The 25,948-nt window shown below is 47.0% G+C and overlaps 1 protein-coding gene across 1 annotated transcript in view; it reads left to right on the top strand.

Moving 5' to 3' along the window:
• Window positions 1-25,948, top strand: part of LOC126259243 (protein bric-a-brac 1-like) — an 885,843-nt gene that overhangs the window by 738,452 nt on the left and 121,443 nt on the right. The window contains exon 3 of the mRNA XM_049955867.1: window positions 22,744-22,801. Coding sequence (XP_049811824.1) covers window positions 22,744-22,801 — 58 coding nt within the window. The remainder of the gene's footprint in view (window positions 1-22,743; window positions 22,802-25,948) is intronic.

Here is a 25,948-nt window from a genome sequence, read left to right as displayed (position 1 = left end):
CGTTAGGACGATTTGGCCCGGCTCCACGGCGGCTTCTTGCCGTCGGTGGCAGCGACTCTGTCCGTCAGGCGCTCTGCTCGTATTTAGTTGTGTGGGCGGAGCATCGCCCGTGTTTACTCGGGTCGCCGCTGTGCGCAGCGCTCCGCCAAAGTTTTTGTTTGCATTTTGGGGAGGGGCTGCGACTCGCAAGTGTTCCCAAACTGCCGCCGCCCGCATCACGCTGCTCTCATGTGGATAACGCCCATCCCTACCCCATCCCCAGCCCTGGATGCCTAACGACTTGCTCCCTGAACGGCGTTCCCATCTCTTTCTATGTCGTTATTTTCTAATATTCTACGTTTAATTGGGACTTCTTAGTTACTGACTCAGTAAGCTTATCAACTGCTGTGGACCCTTTCGTAATGGTTAATGCCCCGTCTCAACGGAAGACTCCTATGAAGAGGCAGTACTTCAAGTCTGTAGTGAATGCAACTCTCGAATGGAAGTTAACCGTCGTCCTTAAAAAAGCTATCGACTCCCGAGGCCGGCCAGCCAGAGTGGCCGAGCGGTTCTAGGCGCTTCAGTCTGGAACCGCGCGACCGCTACGGTTGCAGTTTCGAATCCTGCATCGGGCATGGATGTGTGTGATGTCCTTAGGTTAGTTAGGTTTAAGTAGTTCTAAGTTCTATGGGACTGATGACCTCAGAAGTTAAGTCCCATAGTGCTCAGAGCCATTTGAGGCGCAAAAGAAGATGCACTATGAAAGTCACAGTAGAGCGTGTATAGTTAACTGTATACTCGAACTGGTCTCTCCTTCTGACAAGTTTCCTGTTGCAACCGCTACTGCCGGCAGAACAGTCCTTCTGTCATGTAAAGAAAGGCAGAAAGCATTTGGAACAAAGCTCTCCGTTAATCCTTCAACCGATAGGTCTCGTCTGTTTTATGACAGGATCCGCGATCGATATCTGCCCATATGTCGTTATACATTTCTCTCCTTCAGACTGTGCTTCAGAGTATAACTTGTAATATATCTTTATGGCTATGCACCGAACGTCCAAACTGAACTACGAAGGTGAGAGCATAAGGCCTCCCCGAGACCAAGGTTATGAAAGGATCACCATGTGGAGGAGATTACATATGTCATTTTGTCGAAACCATTTCGGCATTCGAAATCATGTAGCGGAAACGACGGAAAAACTAAAAACCCAAGTCATAATGACCGGGCGGGGTTCTGCCCTCGATCCTCCAGCGTCATTTGCTCAGCACCTAACACGTTGTAACAGCACTCTTATCTGTAATCGGAAACATTTTCACGTTTTAGCTTAGTTCTCTGCGAGCAACGCTTTTTTCGTTCCGAGAGCTGTGTATGATACGGATGGCCTGTGCGTTGCGCCAAGTCATCCTGGTGACTACAGCCCGATGCAGAATTACACAGACGTGCACGCGCGCTCGCGCCAACCCCACAAGGGTTACTCCTCCATCGACCAGCAGCACTTGCGGAACCGAGCATGATGCGAACGCCCCCCCCCCCCCCCCCCCGCTTCCTCCCCCCCCCCCTCCATTCTTCCGCTGTCGCGGAGGGCGCATGAAAAATTCATTAATCCGTTTCGTGTAGCCAGGCCGAGAACAAGGGGCTAATCTGGGGTTGGATCGCGCGTCGCATGCGAGCGCTCGCCAGCGGAGGTGTCAATAGCGCCCGATGACTTGCCGCGGACGCCTACTTGTGGACAGCGCCCCCTGTCCAGCAGCATTCCCCTTCTGTCTTACAAACGTGAGGGCCGTCTGCAGACTGTAATTATATCTGAAGCTGCTGCTAAAACATCCGCATACCGGTTGTGAAATGAAATCACCTACAGACTTCGAGCGTTTGTAAATGTATTCTGACAACCAGGCCGGGGGTAGGAGTCGTGTTTATCGGCATATTTATTTCATATCCGGTTTATACATCGCAAGTAACTGGACAGCGTATGGCGGAAGGGATTTTCAACCAGTATAAGCCTTCTCTGCTCTATTCCACTAGCGTTTGGAGAAATTCTCATGATCTTTGCGGAGATATACACTGAAGGGCCAAAGAAACTGGCACACCTGCCTAATATGGTGAAGGGCCCCAGCGAGCACGCAGAAGTGCCACAACACGACGTGGTATGGACTCGACTAATGTCTGAAATAGTGCTGGAGGGAATTCACACCATGAATCCTGCAGGGTTGTCCATAAATCCGTATGAGTACGACGGGGTGAAGATCTCTTCTGAACAGCACGTTGCAAGGCATCCCAGATATGCTCAATAATGTTCATGTCTGGGGAATTTGGTGGCCAGCGGACGTGTTTAAATTCAGAAGAGTATTCCTAGAGCTACTCTGTAGCAGTTCTGGACGTGTGGAGTGTCGCATTGTCCTGCTGGAAGTGCACAAGTCCGTCGAAATGCACAATGGACATGAGTGGATGCTAGTGATCACACAGGATGCTTATATATGTGTCACCTGTCAAAGTCGTATCTAGTCGTATCAGGGGTCCCGTATGATACCAACTCCACATGCCCCACACCATTACAGGGCCTCCACCAGCTTGAACAGCCGCCTGCAGACATGCAGGGTCCATGGATTCATGAGGTTGTCTCCATACCTGTACACTTCCATCCGCTCGATACAATTTGAAACGAAACTAGTCCGACCAAGCAACATGTTTCCAGTCAACAGCCCAATATCGGCATTGACGGGCCTAGGCGAGGCTTAAAGCTTTGTGTCGTGCAATCATCAATGGTTCACGAGTGGGCCTTCGACTCCGAAAGCCCATATCGATGATGTTTCGTTGAATGGTTCGCGTGCTGACACTTGTTGATGGCCCAGCATTGTAATCTACAACAATTTGTGGAAGGGTTGAACTCCTGTCACATTGAACGATTATCTTCAGTCGTCATTGATCCCGTTCTTGCAGGATCTTTTCCCGGCCGCTGCGATGTCGGAAATTTGATGTTTTACCGGGTTCCCGATAGTCTCAGTACATTCCTGAAATGGTCAAACGGGAAAATCCCCACTTCATCGCTACCTCGGAGACACTGTGTCCCATCGCTCGTGCGCCGACTGTGACACGCCGTTCAAACTCACGTAAATGTTGATAACCTGTCATTGTAACAGCAGTACCCAATCTAACAACTGCGCCAGACACTTGTTTTCTTCTATAGGCGTTGCTGACCGCAGCTCCGTATTCTGCCTGTTTACATATATCTGTAATTGAATACGTATGCCTATACCAGTTTCTTTGGCGCTTCATTGTATAACGAAAGCAGTCGTATGATGCACAGTTAATCTCGAAGCAGGTTCTCACTTTATCCAACAGTGTTTCGGGAGAAAAATCTCTCCTTCCAGCGTTTCCAGTTTTAAGTTATTTGAACATTTGGTATGGGTTTGTCGAGATGTACGTTTCGATTGACGTTAACAGCTACGAGACGATAAATATTTTTCAGGGCCAAAGTTGACGTCATATGGAACTCGCACAAGTTACCCGTATAATGAGACGAAATTTTTATGCAGCTATGAGAGGTGTTTTACTGTTACGAACAGATGACTCAGATATGTGGATATACATTTAAGTTAAACTATTCACAGTCCGAGGCTTGATCTCAATACAGCATTGCTTCACTAGGTGTGTTCTGACCGTTTAATTGGTTTATCCAGTCAGTAAGCGGGGACCTGTATTTTACGTCGTTTTAAATGAGTACCACACCTATCTAGCTGTAATCACGACTGGGTTTAAACAGGGTGATTCCCTTGGCTACTATGCTGTTTGCACTGATCGTGTCCTCAAGATTCGGTTACTCCAATTCTTCACTGTGTTCATGCTGAATTGTGCTCTATCTTGAGAGCACTGGATCAGATAAGACGTGTTGCGACTGCTGAATTCCCCCCTGAGTGCGTTTAATTGAGAATATCCAGGACGTCCTTCTCCGTTTACAAAGACTGGGGCAGGAAGTGTCTTCGCACTGGACACCAGGGCACATAAATGCTAAGGAAACAACGGCAGTTGTAGCAGCCAAGGAGGCATCTCCTAATAATGAGATAGTTCATTGTGCCATCCCCACACATGCTTTCACCTCACTGTTAAGGCACAGAGTTATGCGTAGACGAGGAGGAGAGTGACTGGAAACGGCAGAAAGTAAAACTGCGTCTAATTCAGCCATGTCGTACCTCCTTCCAGCCACGCAGACGGAATGAGGTCCTTCTTATTCGTCTTCGCGTAGGACACAGTCCTATGATGTACGGCTTCTTGCTTCGGCGAGAGGACCCTCCAGTGTGTGGTGCTTCTGATGCACGCATCACAGTGCGCAATCTTTTAGTTGACTGTGTTTTTTATTCAGACAAGAGAGCTGCAGCTAATTTATCTACAGATTTACTGGCTATTGCAACTGACAATGAAATGCATGTGATACGACTTTTAAAGTTCGATAAAATGTCTTATTTGTTCCCCTAAAATTGCTAAAATTGTAGGAAGGAGTTTTTAATGTGTTATGTCAATCGCTCGCTTCGCGTTTTGTGTGCGTGATCAGCCAGCCACATATCACTGTGTAACTATTTTAGTTTTCCTCTTGTCTTACTTGTATTTTAATTATTAATTTAAGATCATCTGGCCATTTTAACGCTATCGTACAGGATCTGAGGCAGTGTGATTACGTGGGTGACCGTGAGTGAGACTCGAAGAGTGGGTGCAATTTTATGCCAGATTGCCTCTTACTTTTATCACATTTTCGACGTTTTAACCATATTCATTTCTACCAATTTTCGCAAAGGCGTCGATTACCTTGCCGTTGAGCGTCCCTAAATCACAACAACGAACTCACACACAGACGCCGCCTATAGAGGGACCTACAGTAAAACGTGGACTGCGAACCACGGCGCGTCTTCCATTCTTTTTCCAATATACAAATCATTGCCAGAGGTGAAAGAAGGAATAAGTGACAGGTAGAGATCATAAGACCAACCGATTTGATCGAGAACCATCCCATCTCCAAAACGTTCGAGAGGACAAGCCAAGCTTAATGTCCAATTCAACGAATGGATCGTTAGAAATATCCCTTTACTCAGTCTCGTAGTAAATCAAAACAGCTGGAGAAATCGAGGTCGAACGTAATGGCGTCTTGCGCGATGAACACAAGGTAGCACACTTAATTTAGTACGTTCACACAGTTTAAACACAGATAATTTTTTGATACTCTGAGATTTAGCAACTGTGGAACGGTTGTGGCGGATCGAAGGCAAGCGGTGACCTGCGCCGAGTTTGCAGTCGCGGGTTCGAACCGAGGCGAGCCGTGGGCGGCGAGTTTGAGCTACACTCGAGAGGGCTGATTGCGGCTACCGGGGGCTGTTTATAATTCCGGCCCGCGGGCCGATCTGGCGGTTGATTAAACCGGCACTGCGCGGCGATGGGCGGGCGTGGCCGCCTCCCCCGCCCCCACCCCCGCCCCCGTCCCCGCTGCTCCGCCCGGCGCCAAGACGGCGCCAGCCTGCCTAGTTAGTTTCACAGAAATTCTCTGACATCGACTTTCAGAGGGATCGCCCATTGCGGCAGTCTTTTAGCGCCTTATTTATGGGAAGAGCTGTAACCCTTGCCCTGCCTTTCGAACTTGTGCATTAGGGCTTGTAGCCCCACCGCAGTAGTTGTTTATTTAACGATGAGAGAGAGAGCGGTTTAAATATTGAGAAATGTGGCTTCAATCATCTTTAAGGGAAATCACAGAAAACCTGAAGCTGGATAGTCGGTTAGGGATTTGAGCCCAATACCCCTGGATAAGAGTTCACTGTGCTAACCTGTGCGCCACGTCTCTCGGTATTCCTACAACAGGGCTATAACTAAGCTTGCGACTACACAGCACCCTCTGTGGTTGTGGCGGAAGCCGGCCACTGTGACCGACCGGTTCTAGGCGCTTCAATCCGGGACCTCGCGACTGCTACGGTCGCAGTTTCGAATCCTGCCTCAGGCATGGATATGTTTGATGTCCTTAGGTTAGTTAGATTTAAGTAGTTCTGTCACGGCGGAGGTTCGAGTCCTCCCTCGGGCATGGGTGTGTGTGTTTGTCCATAGGCTAATTTAGGTTAAGTAGTGTCTAAGCTTAGGGACTGATGACCTTATCAGTTAAGTCCCATAAGATTTCACACACATTTGAACATTTTTTTAGTAGTTCTAAGTTCTAGGGGACTGATGACCTCAGATGTTAAGTTCCATAGTGCTCAGAGCCATTTCAACCTTTTTTTTTTGTGGCGGAGGATGGTTTTTGTCTGTGTACCACTGTCGCTTCCACCTTCTCCTGTGCTAGTCGCGTATGGTGCGCGAGAAGAACGCTTGTTGGTAGGCCTCTGTGTAAGCTCGAATCTCTCTGATTTTACCTTCGTGATATTTTCGTAGGAAAGCAGTATATCGGCTGACTATTGTAGGAACGTACCGCTCTCTTCACGGTAAACCACACTTTGATGCACAACGCCTCCCTCGTAGCGTCTGCCACTAGAGCACGTCCGCAACACGCGCTTACCAAATCAACCTGCCAAGAAACGCGCTGGTCTTTTTTGGATGTTATCTTATCAGTTCTATCTGGTAAGAGTTCCAGACCGAAAAGCAATACTCTTACACCAATTTTGTGAGCTGCCTCCATCGTGGATGGACTGAACTTGCCGAGGATTCTTCTGATGAATCTGTGTTTGGCGTCTGCCTTTCCTACGATTAGTTTTTTTGTGGTCGTTCCGCGTTAAATCGTTCCGTAGAATACTCACAGATATTTAATAAATGTAGATGTTTCCAGTGACAGTGCCGGCAATCGTGTATGCGTACGGTAAAGACTATTTCTGCCTATTTGTTCGCTATACGTTACGTTATTTTATTTTGAGGGTCAACTTCGAAATCTTGCACCAAGCGACGGTCTTCTGCAGTCCAGCAGGGATGGTCATTGTTCAGCAATATGATAGGAACGATCAGTCGAAACAAAAAAGTCTACTTAACATGGCTCTAAAATTCATAACTTACGAGCTTTGAGCACATGTTTATCTTCGCTATTGTGAAACACATCGCTTCCACTGAACATGTGCTCACACCTCTTAAGGTATGCAATTTAGAGGACTCGCATACTGGACTTTTGTTTCTTGTTTTTCTCCACGCTACCACCTACAAAATATGGAAAGCACAGAGCTTGCATTAGAAGAGATTGTTTTCACAGTATCGAAGGTGAACCGTGTTCATAGCTCTTAAGGTATGCATGTTAGAGGGCATGTGTACAGGACTCTGTTACTTCGATGATCGTTCCTATTATATCCCTGAAAACCGGGGCCCACGAGAAATACAGGCCTCGCAACGAACTTGTGACGTCCCACTTCGCGAATGCTCCGGTCTGTGTTTAGGACTTACGGGAGACCAGTGTGTAATTGAAATGGTACCTATGAAATATCTTGCCTTTGTCGTGTCCTATCGAGAACTCGCATGCATTGAAACCCGCAATCAGTAATTATTAAACTCGTGTGAAATAGCTACTCGCTTCGTGCGTGACACGGTGGATATCATGACTTTGACGCCCGCGGCACGGCTTCCTCTCGTGGGCATTGCCCAAGTTCAAATGGTTCCAATGGCTCTGAGCACCATGGGACTTGACATCTGAGACCATCAGTCCCCTAGAACTCAGAACTAATTAAACCCAACCAACCTAAGGACATCACACACATCCATGCCCGAGGCAGGATTCGAACCTGCGACCGTAGCGGTCGCGCGGTTCCAGACTGAAGCGCCTAGAACCACCCGGCCACAGCGGCCGGCCATTGCCCAAGTGGCTGAACCCATGGGGCGAACGTAGCGGTCGCGCGGTTCCAAACTGAAGCGCCTAGAACCACTCGGCCACAGCGGCCGGCCATTGCCCAAGTGGCTGAACCCATGGGGCACACTCCATGCCCGAGACAGGATTCGAACTTCCGACCGTAGCGGTCGCGCAGTTCCAGACTGAAGCGCCTAGAACCACCCGGCTACAGCGGCCGGCCATTGCCCAAGTGGCTGAACCCATGGGGCACACTGTATACAACTCAGCTTTACCCCTACACTTCGGAGGACACATGAATTGGGACGGACCGTATAGAAGGATCTCATCTAAATCACACACTTGCACACCTCGAGGGCGAGTGGAAACGGGCAGCACGTGGAAGACGGTTTAGTTAGGTGTGGGCAGAGCAGAAATTAAAACAGAAGGGCTGCGTCGCAAGGCTGGTGTGACGAGCGGCGGGACGACGTCCGCCCCTGGCCGTCGGCCGGCGTGTTTATTTATTAAACGCGCGAAGCTAGCCAGTTCCAGGGCGCTGCTCACTCGCGCTCGCCGGCACGGGCCGCCCCGCGACGCGTACAATAACAAGAGGGGTAGGGAGGGAGGGAGGGGAGGCCCACGTTTAAAACAACGGCTACCACCGCGCCTGCAATAACACAAACATTAAGAAAACACCAGAGCCGCCTCGCCTCGCCTTGGACGGCGAGCCGACTTCCGAGGGTCAGCACGGCGAACGCTGTCTCTCAGCTCTCCGTCTACGACTCGGGTGCAACGGTACACGTGCGGGAAACGCCTCGCGAGGTACTAGAACTTCGCAGTGATAGCTAAGCGTATGCCATTTTCTATGCTAAAGAAATTCACGTCCCTTGGGAACCACCAATCCTGCTTTCCAAACACTAATTCGAAAATCTTCAAACATTTCGTATCATTCTGTGTTCCGCTTATGGTTGGCGGAGGAAAACCACCTGATGATAACACCAGAGCAGGGTAGGAGACGCCGAATCGGTCGAAACTATTCACAGGCCGCATATACACCACTGTGGATGGTTCAAATGTCTCTGAGCACTATGGGACTTAACATCTGAGGTCATCAACTCCCTAGAACTTAGAACTACTTAAACCTAACTAACCTAAGGACATCACACACATCCATGCCCGAGGCAGGATTCGAACCTGCGAGCGTAGCGGTCGCGCGGTTCCGGACTGAAGCGCCTAGAACCGCTTGGCCACACCGGCCGGCTCCACTCTGGAACATCGGCCATAAAACAACAGCCAGTAAGGGACTAGTCGGATGGGAGTGTGTGCATTTAAAGTTACATTCCCCTGCTAATATTTGCTCTGCTAAAAACTGCTTTTACTGCTTAAATTTGCTAAGATAATGGCTCTGAGCACTATGGGACTTAACTTCTAAGGTCATCAGTCCCCTAGAACTTAGAACTACTTAAACCTAACTAACCTAAGGACATCACACACATCCATGCCCGAGGCAGGATTCGAACCTGCGACCGTAGCGGCCACGCGGTTCCAGACTGTAGCGCCTTTAACCGCTTGGCCACACCGGCCGGCTGCTAAGATAATGATTGCAGCTGAACAGTCTTCGCTAAGTAAACTTCAAATTCCTATCCACAGTTCGCTACGTTAGCTGTTAGTTTTCTGTGACGTTCAGTGGGTAAAGCTTGACCATTAATATAAATGTGGCATTAAGTCAGGCAGGAGGCAGGCGACAAACATTATAATGATCAGTAATTCTGCGTTCAGTCTGACTGGGTTACGGTGGTAAAAGTCAACCATCACGCAAGGAATGACTTTATTGCTCATATGAGGCGTTTCAGAATTTATCGATCATCAGATATTCAGGCGCGATTGCTGTTCCCAGATATAGCATCTGCGAATGTTTGTTTCACATACATCTGGAATCGCTGTACCTACGTGTATCAATCGGTCCTGGATATCCGATGATGGATAAATACCGAAACGCGTCGTATGAGCACGGAAGCCATTCCTTGCTTATGTGTGACGTTTACCTTTGAAACCCCGTCAACCTGAATGCAGAACTACTGATTACTTGATTATTAAATCAGCTACGCTAAAAGTTCTGTAATTCTCTTAATTTCTTAAAGGTATTAACGTAAGTCAACATGTGGTACTGAAAAATACAGTGTGATTACTGGCAAAATCTAAAGGCAAAATGTTTTAATTTTTGCTAATGTACAGAGAGTATGAATGAACCTGATACTGCGACAAGTACAGCGAAGCACGACAACCACAGCACAACAGAGCAGCAGCATTGCCGTGCTAGAGACACCCTCACGCGTTCGCCTACGGCACGGACTCGGAGCACTTGTCTCTGATTGGTTCAAATGGCTCTGAGCACTATGGGACTCAACTGCTGAGGTCATTAGTCCCCTAGAACTTAGAACTAGTTAAACCTAACTAACCTAAGGACAGCACACACATCCATGCCCGAGGCAGGATTCGAATCTGCGACCGTAGCGGTCTCGCGGTTCCAGACTGCAGCGCCAGAACCGCGCGGCCACTTCGGCCGGCTGTCTCTGATTGTCTGTCGTTTTAGTGTTGTAGCTCCACAACGGTTCGTTTCCGACCTATACTTATTTGCTTCGATCTTGTCACGAGGTGATTGTTCTCCACGCTGCAATTCTATCACTTGTCCACCTCAGAAAGTCACGGGGCCTCGGCCTTACGATTAGACGAAGCTGTCGTTCCAACATTCAAATGATTTTAGATACACTGCGAGAAAATTTAATCTGGTAGCTCAGTAGGGCTGTGAACTGCAGTCCGTTGAGGCAGTGTATTTAACAACTATGCCACGTGAATACCAACAACTAAATAAAAATCTTGAGTGTGGCATGCCATGTAAATCGTCGAAGACGTGACGTGGCGGCGCTAATAAAACGCATTGGGATTTAACGTTCCGTGACTGAGAGAGGATGAGAAGGCGCACAAGCTCTGAAATCGACTGGGCACTTTTCACAGGAACAGCCTCCTGTTTGACTTAAGATGTTATGGGAAACCACCGAGTAACTAAATCTCGATAGTCGCCAGGGATTCGAACTACCGTCCTCCCGAATGCGAACACAGTGTGTTACCACTGCACCCCTCCGTCGGTCATATTATACAAGCTACAGTAATACATGGTGTACATAAAGTTCAGGAACACTTTAAATTATTTATTGCACAAGAACCAAACATTGTACAGGTATCATACATGTATCATTTTGAAGAGAAACCCTGAAACTTTCTTTATTATTTTTTTTTTCATGTATGATGTGTCAGCACAGCATGGAATTCAACTTTTACACAACGACACAAGCTCAGCACAACAGGCTGTGGGGTGGTAGGACTGGACCAAGTGACACATCAGGCAATCTCCATCGACAGTTGCACTGAACATTTATTTGGCATATTTAAACAAGACAAATAACAAATAAAACCAACACATTTTTAAAATTACCATTTAGATGACAGCGAGTTACTTCAAGATTTAAACGTTATTAAACCACGGCTCTTCCTGCCGCCTCATACGGCGCCTGTAACTGTCCGCCCGACTTCCCAAACGGGGGGTTACTGCTCGGCGTCCCAAAGCAAATCCTCGCTCCCCGATCGGCCCGGTAGGTGGCGCCACCGCGCGCTCTGCGCACACTATCGGAAGATGACCCATAAGGGCGGCGGGAATATCGCTGTTCGAGCCAAACGGCTCAATGTGTACCGCCAAAGTGTAGTTTGGTAATTTGCTGATAGTCAGCGCTAGTCGCAAACATGTCGAGTTCAGGTGCGGAGCGAGCGTTTTGTGTGTTGTGGAGTTGACAAAAACAAGTGTGCTACAGCTGTTCAATGAATGTTTAAAACCAAGTACGGTAAGAAGCCACCAGCAAGAAGGCCATTTACCACAGGCACAACAAATTCGTTACGACGGGTTGCTTGTGCCCGGCGAAGAGAAGCGGACGTCCCAGTGTGAGTGAGGTGAATGTGGAGCGCGTACGAGACATAAGGAGTCCAAAGAAATCGGTGCTTCGTGCATCCCATGAACTCTAAATGGCTCCAGTGAGAGTGTGGAAAGTCCTGCGACAGAAGCTGTCTATGAAACCATTCAGATTGGAGATAGTGCAGAAGCTCAATGACGACGACGAAGACAAGCGTTTTGAGTTTTCTTCGCAGTTGCAACAACTGAATGAGGATGGGGATGGCATTGTTGATCGCTTAATTTTTAGCGGCTAAGCCACTTTTCACACGAATTGGAAAGTGAACAGGCTTAATTGTCGAATCTGGGATACAAAGCATCCACACGAATGCATTGGATTTGAGTGTTATTCCTCAAACGTAAATGTTTTTTGTGCCTTGTCACGTCGAAAACTATACGGGCCATTCTTCTTCGCCAAGAGTACTGTCACTGGATATTCCTACTCGGACATGTTGCAGCAATGGCTGATGCCTCAAATGCAGTCGGACTCTCCGTTCATCTTTCAACCGGATGAGCCTCTACCCCATTATCATCGTGAAGTTTGTGGGTACCTGAACACGGAGCTGCCGCATCGATGGGCCGGCCGTGCTGCAGAAGGGGACAGCTGTTTCATGAATTGGCCTCCCCAATCACCAGATCTCACTCTGTGCGACTTTTTTCTGTGGAGAGACATTTAAGATCTGGTATATGTACCGCCTCTACGACGTCATGTAGCAGAGTTCCGGGAGAGAATACGGGAAGCGGCTGCCACAGTCGACGATGTTATGCTGGGACGGATTTGTAAAGAATTTGATTACCGTATTGTCGTCTGTCGGGTCACTCATGGTTCGCATATCGAATGTTAATAAAAAAAACCTTTCGGAGTTTCTCTTCAAAATGCAATATGTATGACATCTGTAAACTGTTTATTTATTGTGCAATAAATAATTGAAAGTGTTCCCGGACCTTATGTACACCCAGTAGTCTGTAGTAAGATTAACAGAAGAAAATCCACTTTAATCTACAACATGACAACTGCGTTAGATTACGGGGGAGGATTTGAGTTTAATACGACAATTTAAACCCATTTAAATTGCGCTGTAATGTCAGAAAACAGGAAATGGCCAGCGCGATATGTCATAGACACCGCCATTTTTTTCCGAGAATACTAAAAGAAAGATACATCGCCTTTATACTCGAAATTTCCAGTGTTAAGGCTTAACGATTTGCATTTTTCATTCAGGGATTGTTGATCGTCCTGACATTTATACCCCATTAAAATCTTTAGTATACGTATCTCTCGGAAGAACGCAAAATTATTCACATCATTATTTCATTGTCACATATCAAAATTTCGCTCACTCCTACATAATGCAAGAAATTGAGAAGAACACTGCATGAATGTAGGATTTCTCAACATGGACTAAAGTAGATAATGCCAAGATTCGCCTATTTTCAACAAACTGGTTGCTAGTATAATTTGCCCGTTTTTCGTAGCTCTCTTACGCGCAATATCTCTGCTATGAAGTCGAAGAAGATGAGAGAATATTATCGCGAGATCGATGCGCGAAATGGACTTTCCGTTTATTTTTGAACGTGGATGTGCCACAAAACTTCTGCCTCCTGCCGTAGCTGCTAAACTGCAGAACGCCCTTTCATTTCAAGTTGCTACTGGCCCATAAAAATTTTCAACGACGAGGAGAGATACTCTTCTCAAGTTTTGAGGAGCTAAATATACTAGATGACTGCAAAATAGTCTCAAGTACCTATGAAGGTCTCTAAGCATTCAGTAATATCATTTTCCATTTTCATTTCTTGAGGTTATTACAGCTACATTCGGCTGTGAAATTCAGAAAAGAATATCTAGGCGCTTCGTGAAGTTTCCACAGCTAGAAATTAATCTGTACACACTTTAGGATCACTGGCAGATGTACTGCACAATTACGAGTACGGCATCTCCTTGTCCGAACCTGTGTGAAGCGTTTGGAACATACAGCCGTTTCCATTTTTTAATCGTCAACGTTTTGCCTACCACTCCCGAATATTTTATACTGCAGAGGGGTATTAAGAGCTTCCATATTTCATATGTACTGTAGACTCCAGGTAATCTTTTAATTTCTCAAGCACTTTCGACTGAACAGTTTTATTCAGGATGATTATTCTGGCCGGCATTATTTGGGATACGATAATGGTACTACGTTCTCGATAATCCTTTTTAAATCCCGAGATATTTCTCTGGATAATACTATTTCTCTTAGCTCTCTACTTGAATGAGGGCTATCATCGTTCGAATGCAGAAACAGGCAATCTTTGTGATATATGCGACACTGCCCACTCTATTAAGTCATCCGACCTTCATCACTGCTCACAACTTGTGTTGCTCTTGAATACACGAATAACAGTTCCCTTCGAGAAATACGTCTCAGAGGATACGCCCCACTGTGCCAGTTATTAGGGCCTCTTCCCATTTTATTCACGCATGGACCGCGGGAAGAATGTACGCGCTGTAATTAGTCTAATCTTACCTTCGCCATACCTGCGGGAGCAATTAGTGCAGAGCTGCACCATATTCCAAGGGTTTTGGTTCTTGAAACTCCGGAAGTATGCTTTCGCCGGATAGTTAACGTAACTCTTAAAGAGTCTTCTTGTTCAAGCTTTTCAGCATCTCCGTAACACTCTGCCATGGGTCAAACGAACCTGCGACCATACGTGCTGTCCTCCTTTCTGTGTGTTCAATAACCCCTGGGAGTCCTATTTGGTAGGGGTCTCACGCAATGGGGCAGTATTCTAGGATGGGTACAAGAGTGTTTCGTAAGCAATCTCTTTTGTATACTGATTGCATTTTCACAGTATCCTACCAGTAAATAAAGTTTGAGATTAATTGGTTTCCTTGGAAAGGGCATGGTCGATTTCCCTCCCACCGTAGTCCGATCCTAGATTGTGTTCCGTACCTAATAACTTGTTCTGAATGAGCGTTAATCTCTGATCTTCCATCCTTCCTACTGTAGGAATATATTCATATCTTGACACTCGCTTACTGCGTAATTTGAGGCAAACTGTTCTTCTCCTTGATTACACGTTCAGTCTCAAAACCCAGCCACGCGGGTTAGCCGCGCGGTCCAAGGGCGCCTTGCCACGGTTCGCGCGGCTCCCCCCGTCGGAGGTTCGAGTCCTCCCTCGGGCATGGGTGTGTGTGCTGTCCTTAGCGTAAGTTAGTTTAAGTTAGATTAAGTAGTGTGTAAGCCTAGGGACCGATGACCTCAATTTTTGTGAGGCATATTTGTGTGTGGTAGAAATAAAGTATAAGTGATAAAGTGTTTCAAGCGACGAACAGTTTACAGCAGGCTGTTTATATATTACACGAACTCACTGAATGTTACGAAGTGCTTGGGAAAACACTGAGCTAACTGCTGGCAGGAGTTGGGTTCAGGTCCTCATCTACACTCCTGGAAATGGAAAAAAGAACACATTGACACCGGTGTGTCAGACCCACCATACTTGCTCCGGACACTGCGAGAGGGCTGTACAAGCAATGATCACACGCACGGCACAGCGGACACACCAGGAACCGCGGTGTTGGCCGTCGAATGGCGCTAGCTGCGCAGCATTTGTGCACCGCCGCCGTCAGTGTCAGCCAGTTTGCCGTGGCATACGGAGCTCCATCGCAGTCTTTAACACTGGTAGCATGCCGCGACAGCGTGGACGTGAACCGTATGTGCAGTTGACGGACTTTGAGCGAGGGCGTATAGTGGGCATGCGGGAGGCCGGGTGGACGTACCGCCGAATTGCTCAACACGTGGGGCGTGAGGTCTCCACAGTACATCGATGTTGTCGCCAGTGGTCGGCGGAAGGTGCACGTGCCCGTCGACCTGGGACCGGACCGCAGCGACGCACGGATGCACGCCAAGACCGTAGGATGCTACGCAGTGCCGTAGGGGACCGCACCGCCACTTCCCAGCAAATTAGGGACACTGTTGCTCCTGGGGTATCGGCGAGGACCATTCGCAACCGTCTCCATGAAGCTGGGCTACGGTCCCGCACACCGTTAGGCCGTCTTCCGCTCACGCCCCAACATCGTGCAGCCCGCCTCCAGTGGTGTCGCGACAGGCGTGAATGGAGGGACGAATGGAGACGTGTCGTCTTCAGCGATGAGAGTCGCTTCTGCCTTGGTGCCAATGATGGTCGTATGCGTGTTTGGCGCCGTGCAGGTGAGCGCCACAATCAGGACTGCATACGACCGTGGCACCCACGGCCAACACCCGGGATCATGGTGTGGGGAGCGATCTCCTACACTGGCCGTACACCACTGGTGATCGTCGAGGGGACACTGAATAGTGCACGGTACATCCAAACCGTCATCGAACCCATCGTTCTACCATTCCTAGATCGGCAAGGGAACGTGCTGTTCCAACAGGACAATGCACGTCCGCATGTATCCCGTGCCACCCAACGTGCTCTAGAAGGTGTAAGTCAACTACCCTGGCCAGCAAGATCTCCGGATCTGTCCCCCATTGAGCATGTTTGGGACTGGATGAAGCGTCGTCTCACGCGGTCTGCACGTCCAGCACGAACGCTGGTCCAACTGAGGCGTCAGGTGGAAATGGCATGGCAAGCCGTTCCACAGGACTACATCCAGCATCTCTACGATCGTCTCCATGGGAGAATAGCAGCCTGCATTGCTGCGAAAGGTGGATATACGCTGTACTAGTGCCGACATTGTGCATGCTCTGTTGCCTGTGTCTATGTGCCTGTGGTTCTGTCAGTGTGATCATGTGATGTATCTGACCCCAGGAATGTGTCAATAAAGTTTCCCCTTCCTGGGAAAATGAATTCACGGTGTTCTTATTTCAATTTCCAGGAGTGTATATATCCAGGTTTAAGCTTTCCATAGCTACCGAAAATCAGTTACCGGGATAATTCCTTTGCAAGGGACATGGCATGTTTCTTTTCCATTGCTTGTGAAAAATATGACAATAAGTAATTATTTATCTGATTATGTCGCGCATGAAAACGAGAAGCGCTGTTTTTTTGTGGTACCAGATGGTTATAATTAAAGTCCAGCTACTCACAGGGTTCCTGTGTGGGCTGTAATTATTGTATGGCAGCGAAACTTGGTAGATATTCTAATGCGAAACCGCTTTACGCTGCAAAAAAAGGTTCCTATTTTGGCCGTCAGGTGCAAACCTGCCGCTGTGAATGTAAGAAAGGCATATGAAAATGTTTCCGTATGTGACAGATTAGGAACAGGACGTGGATAGAAACGGTCAAAAAGTGAGAACGGCATAATGCTGATTTTATTATTAACCGCAGCTTATAGCCTACAGCTTGTTCAATATGAGCACCGGATACGCCGACGAGATGCTGTACAGCGCGAGATTTGCATCTGGTGGCCAAAAAAAAAAATTTTTTTTTCGGCGTAAATGCTTTCTGCATTAACGCATTAGAATATCTACCAAGTTTCGCTGCCATTCGATAAGTACAGCACATGTTTGACCTCTGTGAGTAGCTGAACTTTAATTATAAACATCCGGTACCTTACCTTTATAAATGTAACCGTCAGAAACTCATTTTCCTTTGTCGCCGAACCAAGTTACCTTAATCATATTGTGACGTGAAAAGTATGGTAGATCTCCTGATGAAACTGTTGTCACGTGGGGCAGTAGCACCCTTCATCATCACACTGAAGGGGATTTCTGCCTTGAACCACTTTTAGGAACGCCTGGATTTTGCAAACTTATCGCCGGCCGGGGTGGCCGAACGGTTTGGGCGCTACAGTCTGGAACCGCGTGACCGCTACGGTCGCAGGTTCGAATCCTGCCTCCGGCATGGATGTGTGTGATGTCCTTAGGTTAGTTAGGTTTAAGTAGTTCTAAGTTGTAGGGTAATTATGACCTTAGAAGTTAACTCCCATAGAGCTCAGAGCCATTTGAACTTTTTTTTTTTCAAATTTATCGACGTGGCGTTTAACTTGTCCAAGAGGTCGAGAGGACAATATTGTACCTTGCTGTAACTTTCCATAAACAGCTAGAATATTCTGTTAGCCGTCGCATCCCAACTCTTCCCACGCGCACAAAAGCAGTCTTACTGCAGCTCTGTCACTTAACAGAAAATATCGCGCATTTACCGAATGGTCATATGTCGCAGAAGCCTGGTCGTTTCCCCTATGCAACTGTTCGTTAACTAATACTCGTGGTCTCATCTTCCCAGGAAGGTTAGAACATGGTCAGCCACCTGATAGTAGTTTTGTCGATGGGATGGTCAACTGGGCAATGTTGTTTATTTTAAGAAGAGATTAAGTATCTACCATGCAGTTATCTGACAACAGCGCTGTCCGATTATTAAACATTATCCGCTCTACGAAGATAACAGACCCAGTACTTCTCATTTTTAACGTGCCTACCATGAAAATAATTCGCTTCCCGCTGTCTGCTTGTTCTTGCAGTGGTTCAAATGGTTCAAATGGCTCTGAGCACTATGGGACTCAACTGCTGTGGTCATCAGTCCCCTAGAACTTAGAACTACTTAAACCTAACTAACCTAAGGACATCACACACATCCATGCCCGAGGCAGGATTCGAACCTGCGACCGTAGCAGTCGCACGGTTCCTGACTGCGCGCCTAGAACCGCGAGACCACCGCGGCGGACTCCTTGCAGTGGCCTGTACAAACCGTGGCGTTCAAGCGCTGTTTATTAAAATAAGCTCTTGTTCGACGCCTCGCGCCGCCATGTCCCGCTCCCGCGTCTAGTTCCGCGCGGAGAGCTCGAATTGGATCCGGCCACTGAACAACTTCCTCAATTTTTATCTCAATTTATTCAGTCAGTGTAATGTTAGTACTTATGTGTAATTCGGGGTCCGCACGTTACCACACAAAAGGCGCTCTTTCGATAACCACAGGATTTCCGCCCGCTGTACCGCCTGCCGATTTACATATTATAATAATTACTATGTCGCGGACCGGTGCGGTTCCACTAGGACAAACTTGGTCTCCCTATATGTCGAGAATGACGACAATCATAGAGGACGTTAAACGGGTGCTTTCGTTATGGCACAAGATAGATACTGATCTATCACTGCCCTGCAAGTGTTTGTCTCAAAACAGCGCATGAGGAGTTCATGAATTGTGTATCTTCAAGCTGCGGCCATTCGTTATGATAGGAAAGAAGTGCTTCCTGTAATGAACATGTCTCAGTCTTGTAATTTTTGGAAAATTACTCAACTTTTAAAGTAAATATTGAAGAGTTACGCAACCAGTTCAAAGCGTCTTCTCTTCAACAGTCAGGTGAAAAAGGTGCAACTAATAACGCAAACATGCCTGTAAAAGTAGTAGACTAGTTTCTAGTTCAAGAAATTTTGTAGAGTCTACAGTCGGTAATATCAAATTGTTATCTTTTGCACAAATGGAATGGGCATTACACTTTAATGACGAATCAGATCAATACGTTAGAAAAGGAAAGAATGGGGACTTGCTATAACTTGTCCTTAAAGCATAATTTCCAGTTGTTGAAGGATGAGCAAGAAAGTGTGTAGAGTTCTTTGCTAAGAAACGATCCAGTTAATCGAATGAGGGTAACCACGGGAAACTTAACTCTAGATACCTGGATGACGATTTGAACCCAATCCTGCCGAATATAAGACCATTGCAGTAACATCTACAGCACTACCACCGGTTTCTTCTTTGTGCAAAATATATTGGGCTCTATCGTATTGAGTTGCCCATTAAGGAGACAGTCTTGACAGTGGACGAAAGTAAAATTTCATATTTCCTTCAGTATTTGTCCTGAAGTTTCTCAAAAAAAAAAAAAATGTTCAAATGTGTGTCAATTCCTAATGGACCAAACTGCTGAGGTCATCGGTCGCTAGACTTACACTCTACTTAAACTAACTTACCTGAAGTTTCTGTTCTGGTTTTTAGCACGTTTATGTAAATGGTCTTCCCGTATTGAATTCAGATTTGAGCATCGAATTTAAGCCTTAGAGACGTGCATAAAGAGGGTCACACTTTCTTGTGCTTCCATGCAAGAGTCAGTTGTCAGACCAGTTTACTGTATCGTGTGTGTCGTAGTCCTAACTTCTTCAGGCGCGTAGGTTAAGCGCTAGTACTCAATCTCAGGAAGCTTCACAGAAAAAAGTGGCACTCTAGTTAATCATCGTCCTAGCAGATACGTGTGACGTCTAAGTAACCAGTTTATATAAACAACGGCATAGCCGCTATAACTCTTAGCCCTGACCGGTTTACTTTTACAACAAGCGAGCCACCCAAGAGGCTATATTAACTGCCCCACTGTCGCAGTGTCACAAATTTTCCGCCTGCTTGTCTCGAATTTAGAGGAAAAAAAAATTCGTCGAGCGCCACCAGCCAGCTGCGTGTTGCGGATCTCGGATTACGGCGCCGCTGTAATTGGGGAAAAGGGAACACCGGAGGCGAACACGTATCAGTAGGGCCGAGAGCTGAGACTGAAGGGCAGCTCGGGTCGGCCCAATTAACGCGCTTCGAAGCCCGCGGCCGTGAATCAATCTTAGCAGGCGAAAGTAATCCGGTCGGCGCGCAGACGATGAATCAGAATTAGGGGTGATCCCACCAGGCGGCTGCGAGGTGAGGGACCACCTGCTTACGGGAACTGTCGGCACATTCCGCTGCCTCCGGCCTGCCTATCCATTCTCTGCGACCTCGCGTGTGCCGGAGAAGACACTTGTTCTGTCAAACTGTGCTTCCAGTTAATTCCGAATAACGGCGTACGCTCAGTAAAAATTTTCCACGCTTTAACGCGTCAACATATGTATGAAGGAACACCCTTTACTTTTGGAAAGAAGCTTTCGATACAATATATCGTTTTTGACTTCGTGATTTTTGAAATTGAGTATCCTGTCTAAGGGTAACGCACCATGACATTAACTGTTATACCTGAAACATGTCTCAAGAACTCTCTGATGCCATGAAATGGTACCAGTACGTGAAATAAGCAACCATAATTATATGCCACCGACGAATAAAAGATACATGGAGTGATTGCGTTCCTGTGGTGGACACAGCTTGGAACGTAAGGCAAATGTGCGTACCTTTTATTTCAGAACCGACGGTTTCTCTCATCACAGAAGATGGCGCCTAGAGCACCAATAGCATATTGTAATCTGACGCAAGTAATAAGTAAATAATTGGAATGATTTAGAAATTTGCTATGCGTCGCTGTAATGTGTGAAAGAAAAATGTATTAGTTGTTAGTAACGTTGTATTGTAATCTATAATGGAATATTCCAGTCGACTAACTCTGTCGGATAAAACAGCGCGTAGTGTTCATGCAGTTGAGCAGTTTTTCACGCGTTTACAAGAACGCGAAAAAGTGGAAGAAACCGAGAAACGAATTTTCCATAAGCATGTAACACGTAAGCGTACGTAAGCGTACGTAGCCTGTACCGCTCAAGCAGGAACGTTACGTACCTGCAAAGAGTATCGATTGCAGCATTACTTGTCTAATCATAAGATACTGCCCAAAGACGTGCCAAAAAATACACTGAGGTGACAAAAGTCATGGGATACGTGATAATATCGTGTAGGACTTACTTTTGCTCGGCGTAGTGTAGCAACTTGACGTGCATGGATTCAAGTCGGTGGGACTTCCTTGCAGAAACCTCGAGCCTTACTGCCTCTATAGCCGTTCGTAATTGCGAAAGTCTTATCGGTGCACGATGTTGTCCACGAACTGACCTCTGGAATATGTTCCATAAATGGGATTCATGTCGGGCGCCCTGGGTGGCCAAATAAGCCTCTCGAATTGTCCGGAATCTACTTCATCCCAATCGCGAACAGTTGTGGACTAGTGACATGACATCGTTGATTGCGAACATGCAGTCCAAGTAGCCGAAAATAAACATTTCCAGTCAATGATCGGTTCATTTGGACCAGAGGACCCAATCCATTCCATGTAAACACAGCCCACACCATTACTGAGCCACTATCAGCTTGCACAGTGCCCTGTTTACAACTTGGGTTCATGGGTTCGTGGAGTCTACGCCATACTTACCAAGTGAAATCGGGACTCATCTGACCAGGCCACGGTTATCCAGTCGTCTAGGGTCCAACCGATATGGTCATGAGCCGAGGACTCGCGCTGCAGGCAATGTCGTGCTGTTAGCAGAGGTACTCGCGTAGGTTGTCTGCTTCCGTAGCCCCTTGACCCCAAATTTCGTCACGTTGTCCTAATGGATACGTTCTTCGTACGTCCCACATTGATTTCTGCGGTTATTTGACGCAGTGTTGCTCTATTAGCTCTGACAAGTCTGTGGAAACATCACTGCTCTCGGCTGTTAAGTGAAGGGCACGGTCCACTGCGTTGTTCGTGGTGGGAGATAATACCTAATATTTAGTATTCTCCGCACACTCTTCACACTGTGGATCTCGGAATACTGAATTCCCTGACGATTTACGGAATGGAGTGTTCCATGCGTGTAGCCCCAGCTACCATTCCGCGTTCAAAGTCTATTAATTCCCGACGTGCGGCCACAATCATGTCAGAAACCGTTTCACGGGCTCACCAGAGTACAAATGACAGCTCCGCCAGTGCACCGCCCTTTTCTTGTGTACGCAATGCTACCGCCATATGTACCCTTATATGTGCATATCGCTATCACATGGCTTTTGTCACCCGAGTGTACATCCAGTGACGTAAATGTGAAGTAAACAAGACCATATAACCGGATTCTGTATGAGGCTCTCCCGCATTCTCAAGGGTGAAAAATTGTTATACTCTGGAAGCGTAATCTCTGAGCATAACCCATTTTGGCCGATGAATTTTCTGGACGTCCAGTGGGATTATCGCGCTCGGGTCTTTCTGGTGTCTCCGAAACCTACCGAACTTCTCACAGACATCGAGAAGTGGATGTTAGCAAGTTAGAGGTTTGTGTAGGCGCTTGTTTTACTGTGTTCCCTAACTTGTATGTTTTGTGACGCGACTGAGTGAGGTATCTGCACCAGAAGCTGGTGGCGCGCGCGGCACTCGACTAACTGTGTGCTTCTCTGTTGCAGGCGAAGCTGCTGGAGTCTTCTCACGCCTGGCTCGGCGCCTCCACGTCGTCCATTGCCGGTAAGTGGCGTCCGAGGGGTCGCCTCGCCCTCGCCCTCGCCGCTACACGCTCTCCACCTCACCACCCCACCTGCCTCCCAAAGTAGGGCCGCCTCTACCTTCTCCTGCAGACCCCGGTGCGGCGTGCACAGGAATGTGTGTAAACTGCTCCTTTCTGCTACACCATATAATGGTGCTTCAGTCACAGAAGGACAATTTACTTATAGTTCAATGGCTCCTATTACTCGTATTCATTTTTGCATTGTGTATTCAGTCATCATCATAGTAAATATGTATTTTCGGTATTGATTACTTTGTTCTCTTACTTTTTTTCTGTTTACTTCTGATATACTGCCGTTGCTTGAAAGAGCCACATTAAATCTTGTTTCGAAATTCTCGTCTTACTTACCCTTATTTGTTTCTGATTTTCTCTTCGATGTGTTGTGACATTGTTTCTTACCGAGCGTCTTCGTTGTTGGCATTTTCCTTTACGCACTTATGAATGTTGTAGCCTAAATTTTGTGACGCTGATTTGCTGATCTTCTCAGATTGTATTATGCGCACTGTTCCTAAATTTTCTTCCGTAGCTTTCTTGCTGTAATTATATCGAATTTGCGTATGTTCACACCACTAACTCATATCACAAACATGATTATTTATTGATGAAACCATTTACAGACTAGTTATAAAAACATTAATTAATAAAGTAAGCACAGTTGTTAAAATAGAGACAGCGCTCCTTTTTTAAATGATAATTAACCGTTCCAGTGTGTTTCCTTATTTGGGCCGTTTTTCCTTTCTGACGAAGGCTAAAATTCCCCTCAAAACTGAGCCGTCACTATGTCTCGCGTTGATGCTGTACATCTCCAGGCGCTGCAAAATGATTCCTCGTTGCGTTTTATTCTGCATTGTATTTCGGCTGCTTAAACTAACGAAACTTATGTAACAGGTACGTGAGACTAGTCTTACTTCTTATTGTATGTCCCAGAAGTGTACTGCAGTTTGTTTCGAACTTCCGCACGCTTAAAAAAAATCTTCAGTTAGACATTTGCATGCGTGGATCGTGTGTGTGAATGCGCGTGTGTGTAACGCCGTAGTATAATAATACGTTTTGGATGTGACATTTACCGTTTTGCTAATATTCTTTAGTTTTTGTAGCCTAGCTCGAAACTTTTACTGTCTAGTAACCCGCCAACAAATTGCGAAGAACACCGCAGGCAAATTAACGTAGCCATGTGCACGAGCACGCCAGCATGTTGAAGTAGCTATATTTGGTTGGGAGGAAGAACACTGTGGACGTTGTGGGTTCTCGATTTTCATAGGCCGCTCAGTCGCCCGTGAGATACTAGTATGTCTTCTCCTGTCCCGGCGTCGAAAGCGCTGCAGGTGTCGGAACGGCGCCGACTCGAGTGGGCCGCGGCGCAAGCTACTGGTGGGCTCGCCGTTCCGAGAGCAGCTGGCCCGCGATGCTGTGGCGGCGCCTGTAGGCACAGGCACCCGACCTCGTCCCCCCCCCCCCCTCTCACAGATCACGGACGCTTCATCTCTCCCCAGTTGTTCTCCACGGCTTTCTCTTCATGTTGATGCTAATTGTTGTGAGCATAAAAGATATCGAATGTTTCGAGAGGTGGTAAGCTCATTTAAACAAGAAAAGCCAGTCGAATAAACATGGGTTTGCAAACTCTCACTTTCTCAGATCCCAACACTTCTTCATAGGAGGGGCTTACGCTTGATTGTGGATGTGAACCCAATCGTTGCATCGTCACTTCGTCAATTGGGTCAACAGTGTTTTGATGTCTTTCTGTCTCTCAGTACTATAGATACATACTAGTCTGAGCATTAAGTAATCCGAAGTTGTTATGTGGCTCAGGGTGTCTTGTACTATAGCTTTAGTCGTGCGAGTCTTACTGTACAAATAAGTTACCCGCAATTCTTGTGTACGATCGTGCTGTCCTACCCGCCTTGAGAAAAGACTTCACGTTCATGTTTACTGTTAGTGTGCTGTTTGTTTGTAAACGTTTCACTACTGTTTCTTTCAATTATAAGAATAACTGATTCGCCACGATGGGCAATTAATCCAAAATCTTCAGTGCGAATGCACATTTACGTCCGACGTCCAGCGGGAATCTAAAATTAGCGAGCATGGAGGACACAGGCGGCGTTTGCGGATAGGCGGCGCTAGGTGGGAGTTTGGGTCAGCGGGGAAGCGTACCGAGATAGTCCGCGCACTTGCGATGCACTCTGTGTACAGGTGGCGCACTGCTTAACGCAACTGCCTAGTAAGCAGGAGATCCTGAGTTCGAGTGCCGGTCCGGCACACATTTTCACTCGTCACCACTGAATCCGCGTTAAGTCCCGATGCAGCTGACTTCGTAAGTTCCTTCCCTTCCCTTCCCTCCCCCCACCATCCGCCTTCAATCACATACTATTTTTTTCACTTTACCGCCACATGCCAACGATAGAAACCTGCTACGCCACAAGTTATATGCACTGGCTATGGTTTTCGCTGCGGTTTAGGAAATGGAAGTAGGTGAAACATATACACACGCAGTCTCATCAGATAAACTGTTAGGCCTAGCTTCCTGATAGTTAAACTCCGAATGGCCTCGGTTGCTCTGAGATATGTATTACTTTTAGTGGATGAAAATCCGGGAAGCAGCGTTCGACGGTTAGCAGCCTGGAAGGCGGTGTATGTCATCCTGTTGTTTTGGGCGGTACTTCACGAGCAGCTGCTGTACCATCTTCAGCGCATCTAGGTCCTATGAATAGGATCGACCACGAGGCAGACTGAATTTCTGTCAGTAGCTCTTTTCCAAGTGCATTCTAGATCCGTCGTTTGCTTACACGGTTTTATATGAGCTTATGCTTTCACGGTTTAGTCCCTTCATGACTTGGTAAAACTACTGACGTTTCTGTTACTGTTGCAGCCAGCTTTATTAGGAGGACTGAAAAAAATCTAAGATTTTATTTACTGACAAGGCGGGTTCTAGAAGAGTTGGTGTTGTGAATTTTCATAATCAGTGTGTGTGGGCTAATGTAAGGCTGTACGCAATTGGAGGAAGAGGGCATCGGGACCGTTTCTTGTTAAGAGTTTGGGCAGGCAGTCTTGGCGTTAGAGGCATACTGTTACTACAGAGATTAAATGGGGCCAGTATCAAGGTTTTCTCA

Source organism: Schistocerca nitens, chromosome 5 (assembly GCF_023898315.1).
Source record: "Schistocerca nitens isolate TAMUIC-IGC-003100 chromosome 5, iqSchNite1.1, whole genome shotgun sequence".
In the NCBI taxonomy this organism is placed as follows: domain Eukaryota; kingdom Metazoa; phylum Arthropoda; class Insecta; order Orthoptera; family Acrididae; genus Schistocerca; species Schistocerca nitens.
The sequence above is the reverse complement of the archived record's forward strand: the minus strand, read 5'-3'. Positions and strand labels throughout refer to the sequence as shown.